Below are 7,548 nucleotides of genomic sequence, written 5' to 3'. Positions count from 1 at the left end.
AATTCCATCTTCATGAAATCGTTTTTGGCTGCTGAGACTCTTGAGCTTTTTAACCTTTCAGAAGGTGAAAATCTGAGTCCAATAACAATACTATCAGTGCTCTTCAAGGGCCACTTAAAATTATAAAATATATGTGATTTAAAAAGTAGGTAACAGTATAATGTTTGTAGGATAGTTAAATACAACACAGTACATTAATATGAAAAATTCTGTTTTATATATACATATACATATATATACTAATATACATATATACTTTCACATATGTATATATAATTTGTAATTATAATTTTATCAGGTGCTACTGTATAAATTGTACATTGAAAAGAGGAGCCCACATGACTGAAAATCAAAATCAATGAAAATAATACCAATAAGAACTTGATGCAAGGAAGAGTCCAATTGAAGGAGAATTTTCATGAATGAGAATGGACAACGTCTTGTTTTCAATAGGCCTAAGCTAAGATATCTACCAAATCACACTCTTCCACTTTGCTGATTTAAATTATGCTCTCTTTTATTCTAATTTTTTTCAGTGAAGTATCATGATGCTTGATTTGGGAAATGAGAGTACTGTGACCATGTTCATCCTTTTAGGTTTTTCAGAATATCCACATCTACATGCACCTCTTTTTCTCCTCTTTTTTATGATCTATGCAGTTACTTTATTCGGTAACATGGGCATAATCGTGGCCAGAAAGATCAATCCCAAGCTCCACACACCAATGTATTTTTTTCTCAGCCATCTTTCGTTTTTGGATATTTGTTATTCCACTGTATTTACACCTAAACTGCTAGAAATCTTGATTGTGGAGAACAAGACAATCTCTTTCAAAGGTTGCATGACACAATTTTTTTTTATTTGTGCATTTGTGATTACGGAGATGTTCATGTTAGCAGTGATGGCCTATGACAGGTTTGTGGCTGTATGTAACCCCTTACTCTACACAGTTTCAATGTCTCCTAAGCTGTGTGCTTTCCTTGTAGCTGGAACATATATGTGGGGTATACTCTGTTCCATGACTATTACATACTCTCTTTTGCAACTATCTTACTGTGGCCCAAACATAATCAACCACTTTGGTTGTGAGTACTCTGCCATTCTTTCTTTGTCCTGTTCCGACCCCACCTTCAGCCAAGTGATATGCTTAATCATTTCTATATTCAATGAGACTTGCAGCTTGCTCATCATCCTGGCCTCTTATGCCTTCATAGTTGTCACAATCATCAAGATGCCTTCTAAGGGTGGACTCCAAAAAGCTTTCTCTACATGCTCCTCTCACCTGACTGCCATCAGCATCTTCCATGGGATCATACTCCTTCTCTACTGTGTACCTAATTCCAAAAACTCATGGCTTGTGGTCAAAGTGGCAACTGTGCTTTTCACTGTCATGATCCCCATGCTTAACCCCCTCATCTACAGCCTTAGGAATAAAGATGTGAAGGGGACAATCAGCAGACTCATGCGCTTAAAACTTCAAGCTCATACAACATAATTTAAGCATATACTATATTTTTATACATACATATTTATATCAAAAAGTTGATTATAGTTTGATCATAACTAAAATTATTAGTCATATATATGTATATATAGAGAGAGACTTGAATATACACTGCTTTTCACTTTGTTAATAACATTTCCTTTCACTAATACAATGTACTCAGCTTTGATACATGTGAATTTCCTATATAAAATATTTTTAAATGTCCCTTCTGAATAGTGTAGAAATATGATTTATAAAGGGAAATTACATACTTAATACTTTTTACTTATGCTTTATTTTGACTTTTGATCAATAAGTTAAGTAAATAATGATAATTGTTCCTATATTATATAGACAGAATCCACAGAAGTATGTTTGAATGAGTAGCATGAATAAATTATGGTTATAATTCTATCTTAATATTGTATTTCATATCAAATATTGTTTTACATTATAAAATACTGCTTTGATTTAAACCGCAAGGATGCATTGAAAATATTAGTTTCTAAGCATAGCACTAACTTTTGAATGTCAACATGATATACTAAGAAAACTAAAATGTACTAAAACAATGCCAATATCAAGAATATATTCTAATTGTTTACAATAGTGTTTGCATATAGCATATATATGATTGATAGAAACATCAAAAAGAATTGTGACTTTTTTCTCAAGAATATTGAAAGTACAAATGATATTTTGTTCTGCAATGATTATCTATAAGAATTAAAGATCAAGACCCATGACTCCTTTTTCTTAGGAAAGACATAAAATGACCAAGCTATACCCATGTTGACTATTTTTCTTTTCATCATTTATTTTTTCATTCATATTACATCCCAATCACATTCCTCCATGCTTTTACACCTCAGACTCACCTTAACAAATATTTCCCCTTAGGGAAAGGAAAGTCCCCCCTTTGGTACCACCTAACCCTATGACATCTAGTCCCAGCATGAATAAGTACTTTCTCATCCACTGAGGCAAACCCTGTTAATCCAGGTAGAGGAAGGGGTTCCGATGGTTTTCAACAGAGTCAGGATAGCAACCTCTTCTATTGATAGAGGACTCACAGAGCAAGCAGCACACCTTTTACAAATGGGAGGAAGCTAGGCCCAGTTCTTGTATGCTTGTTGGTTGGCGTTTCAGTCTCTGTGAGCCCCCTTTGCCCATGTCAGACCATGTTAGTTGACTCTGTAGGTTTTCTTGTGGTGTCCTTGACATTCCAGCATATTCAATTCTATTCTACACACTTTCACAAGACTCTCCAAGGTCTGCCTGATGTTTGGTTATGGGTGTCTATATCTGTTTCCATCTGTTGCTAGAAAGCTCCCCAAGAGACATGCTAGGTTCCTGTCTGCAAGCAAGTATAGCAGAATATCTTTAATAGTGTGATGGGTCAGCACTCTCCAGTTATACGGGTCTCATGTTGGCAGAGTCATTGGTTGGCTATTTCTTCAGTCCCTTTTTATTCCTGTACATCTTGTAGGCAGGACAAATTTTGCATTGAAATTTTTGTAGGAATATTGATGTCCCTCTACTCCCACTGAAAGTCCTAGCTGGCTATAGGAAGTGGCCACTTCAGTCTCTATATTCCCGTGTGATAGAAATCTCTGCTAGATTCTCTTCCCTATCCCAGAAATCCAACTAGTCCCAGAGATGCCTCCCACTGAATTCCATTTTTATACGCAGCACTCAACTGGTCACCATTTCCATGTGCCTCCTCACAACCTCTTCTGTACAGTTTCCTCTTTCTATTCACTTCTCATTATTGTATAACCACTTTGGAAATCAACTTGGCAGTTTCTTGTAAGACTGGGAATGTTCTACCTCAAGAACTAGATATACCACTCCTGGCCATATACTCAAAAGAAACTTTATCATACCGTAAAGACATTTGTTCAGCTATGTTCATAACAGCTTTATTATAATACCAAGAAACTGGAAGTAACTTAGATGTTCTTCAACTAAGGAATAGATAAATAAAATGTGGTACATTTATGCAATGGAATAGTATTCTGCTATAAAATACAAAGATATCATTCATTTTACATGCATATGGACGGATCTTGAAAAGGTCATCATGAGTATGATAGCCTATGGTTTCGCATTCTGTCTCACTGCCGGGTGTGTGAACACCACACCTTGGACAGATGAAACACCGGATACTAAGACACATCCCATCCTTTCCACCATCAGGAGGCAGGAGTAGCATAACATAGTTTAAGGTGAGGGTCCCAGCTCCAGTGACAAACAATGCAATCTGAGACTGAGTTATTCAGGTTCCCAAACTCCTGTGTGTCCCATCATTGCTGGGAAGTTCATGGAGTCAGGAATGAAGGAACTCTGGGTTAGCTCAGGGGCTGAGTTCCAGAAGGCAGAGGGGCTTTTTGTAGAAAATTAGGTGGTGTCTCTGTATGACAAAGGCTTTCCCCCATGGTGAATTTTTTTTATTAACTTGAGTATTTCTTATTTACAGTTCGAGTGTTATTCCCTTTCCCGGTTTCCGGGCAAACATGCCCCTAACCTCTCCCCTTCCCCTTCTTTATGGGTGTTCCCCTCCCCATCCTCCCCCCCTTGCCGCCCTCCCCCCAACAATCTAGTTCACTGGGGGTTCATTCTTAGCAGGACCCAGGGCTTCCCCTTCCGCTGGTGCTCTTACTAGGATATTCATTGCTACCTATGAGGTCAGAGTCCAGGGTCAGTCCATGTATCGTCTTTAGGTAGTGGCTTAGTCCCTGGAAGCTCTGGTTGCTTGGCATTGTTGTACATATGGGGTCTCGAGACCCTTCAAGCTCTTCCAGTTCTTCCTCTGATTCCTTCAACGGGGGTCCTATTCTCAGTTCAGTGGTTTGCTGCTGGCATACGCCTCTGTGTTTGCTGTATTCTGGTTGTGTCTCTCAGGAGAGATCTACATCCGGCTCCTGTCGGCCTGCACTTCTTTGCTTCATCCATCTTGTCTAATTGGATGGCTGTATATGCATGGGCCACATTTGGGGCAGACTCTCAATGGGTGTTTCTTCAGTCTCTGTTTTAATCTTTGCCTCTCTCTTCCCTGCCAAGGGTATTCTTGTTCCCCTTTTAAAGAAGGAGTGAAGCATTCACATTTTGATCATCCATCTTGAGTTTCATTTGTTCTAGGCATCTAGGGTAATTCAAGCATTTGGGCTAATAGCCACTTATCAATGAGTGCATACCATGTGTGTTTTTCTGTGATTGGGTTACCTCACTCAGGATGATATTTTTCAGTTCCAACCATTTGCCTACGGATTTCATAAAGTCATTGTTTTTGATAGCTGAGTAATATTCCATTGTGTAGATGTACCACATTTTCTGTATCCATTCCTCTGTTGAAGGGCATCTGGGTTCTTTCCAGCTTCTGGCTATTATAAATAAGGCTGCGATGAACATAGTGGAGCACGTGTCTTTTTTATATGTTGGGGCATCTTTTGGGTATATGCCCAAGAGAGGTATAGCTGGATCCTCAGGCAGTTCAATGTCCAATTTTCTGAGGAACCTCCAGACTGATTTCCAGAATGGCTGTAGCAGTCTGCAACCCCACTAACAATGGAGGAGTGTTCCTCTTTCTCTGCATCCTCGCCAGCATCTGCTGTCACCTGAGTTTTTGGTCTTAGCCATTCTCACTGGTGTGAGGTGAAATCTCAGGGTTGTTTTGATTTGCATTTCCCTTATGACTAAAGATGTTGAACATTTCTTTAGGTGTTTCTCAGCCATTCGGCATTCCTCAGCTGTGAATTCTTTGTTTAGCTCTGAACCCCATTTTTAATAGGGTTATTGGTGATTTTTGACAAAGGAGCCAAAACCATCCAATGGAAAAAAGATAGCATTTTCAGCAAATGGTGCTGGTTCAACTGGAGGTCAACATGTAGAAGAATGCAGATCGATCCATGCTTATCACCCTGTACAAAGCTTAAGTCCAAGTGGATCAAGGACCTCCACATCAAACCAGATACACTCAAACTAATAGAAGAAAAACTAGGGAAGCATCTGGAACACATGGACAGTGGAAAAAATTTCCTGAACAAAACACCAATGGCTTACGCTCTAAGATCAAGAATCGACAAATGGGATCTCATAAAACTGCAAAGCTTCTGTAAGGCAAAGGACACTGTGGTTAGGACAAAACAGCAACCAACAGATTGGGAAACCAAATCTTTATCAATCCTACAACAGATATCCAAAATATACAAAGAACTCAAGAATGGTGAATTTTTTTTATGAGAGACAGTCCTTGCTTGTCCAAACTGTTTATTCCTTGTTCATCAAGGCAAATGAGTGCATATCACTCAGGGAGGACCAGAGATTAAATACTTTTGCAGGATGAATTTCTTAACTGATGATGCAATAATGAAGAAAATTATATTTAATTATATTGAATAAATAAATCCTGAAAAGTAAGCCTATAAGGATGTCTGTCTGGGTTTGTGTACAATCAGAAAGACTGGCAACAGATGAACAATGGCATAAAGTACTGAGCGGACCCAGAGAGAAGAGTTTTATAAATGTCACCTTGGTAATATTATAAGTTGAGAGTCTCATGCTAACTTAACATTCTCAAAAAGTTAACCAGGACAGGAGCAAGTAGCAAAGTTAACTGCAGATGGATAGTTATTTCATTGTTGTGGAGAAGGAGTAAAATGGAATGCCTCTTGAATAGTTCTCAGTTTGCTCTAGGCAGTCTTTTTGATCACCTGCAGCTGAGATGAATATGTGTCAGAAAGCTGGAAAAAGAAAATGGTATATCCGTTAACTAGCTTTGATAATGCAAACGAAGGAGGGGAAAGCTTTGTACGTTTCTTCATGATGAAAATGTCTTCAGATTACTCATTTTACATGCAGGGAAAAAATACGTAAGCTAACTGGAGTTAGCCTGGGTCCTGGGCTGAAATACTATTTTGAAGTCAATCCATAAGTTTAACTGACATGGCTTAACAGGGCCAAAATCAGGAGCAGGTCTCCTTAAATACTTTTAAGATTTCCAAATTCATGTTTCTTATGTGCAGTTAAAATCACTCTGAAATTTTATCTGACTCTAATTCATTGATATTTTATAGCTCTATTCTTACAGTCTATCTAAATCATTAGCTCTGTTTTATAGTTTTTCCACAATATACCATGTAATTATATTTTCTTTAAATGTATTATACCAGTTTACAAAAGACATAAATTTAACAGCATAATCATTCTTTAATGTGAGCTCAGAGAAGATAAAACACTTTTGAGGGGCAGAAGGGGCAAGAGGGGTTTTTCCCTCTATCCAGAAGACTGAATATGTATAAATTTGGCATAATGAGAAACATCTTTAAGTCTGTAGCTAAAAGACAATCCAAGGAAACATAAAATCTTGAGCTTGTGACTAAGACAGTTGATTGCATTAAATTAGCATAAATTTTGATATTTATGTCTGTAGTTAAATGACAACCTAGGAAAATTTGATTTTGTGATCATGGCAGTTGATTGGTATAGTAGATTATTTTATCAGAGTTAGGCTAATAATTTATTGGAACTCCATTGATTAATGTCAGAATGTGGAACTTTTGAAGTCCAAATATGACAGTAGCAATGCAAGGGGAAGAAATCTGAAGGATTTTGTTCTTTTTATGTAGCTTAAAATACTTTCCTGGGTTGGGGATTTAGCTCAGTGTTAGAGCGCATGCCTAGCAAGCGCAAGGCCCTGGTTTCTGTCCTCAGCTCCGGAAAAAAAAATACTTTCATATAATCAGCTAAGTTTTTGCATCTTGCAACTTTTATATCTTCTAATTAATAAACTCGAACATCCTATCAAGGCAAACATAATTGTCATTTTAAAAAGAGATGTGATAGTCTTAACTAGCTAATGAACTGACCAAAGAGCTAACATGGTGTTGGATTGCCATGCAGTAAGTAGCTAGTTGCTTGTTCTCTAGCTGTTGAGCTACAGTAAACTTAACTGTCAACATAATCAGAGAGACCTAAAAAGAATAAGTTACAATCTTGATTGTATTAAAATTATTAATATATTAATTAAAATGTAGAGGTTACCCTTAGTCTACTACCAAAA

The 7,548-nt window shown here is 37.5% G+C and overlaps 1 protein-coding gene across 1 annotated transcript; it reads left to right on the top strand.

Moving 5' to 3' along the window:
* The first annotated feature begins 545 nt into the window (after window positions 1-545).
* Window positions 546-1,496, top strand: Or5d20 (olfactory receptor family 5 subfamily D member 20). The gene is given in 1 exon segment (NM_001000335.1): window positions 546-1,496. A coding segment is annotated over 1 exon segment (951 nt).
* Window positions 1,497-7,548: the final 6,052 nt, after the last annotated feature.

Source organism: Rattus norvegicus, chromosome 3 (genome assembly GCF_021556685.1).
Source record: "Rattus norvegicus strain SHRSP/BbbUtx chromosome 3, alternate assembly SHRSP_T2T, whole genome shotgun sequence".
Taxonomy (NCBI): domain Eukaryota; kingdom Metazoa; phylum Chordata; class Mammalia; order Rodentia; family Muridae; genus Rattus; species Rattus norvegicus.
This window is presented reverse-complemented; position numbering and strand designations above follow the sequence as displayed.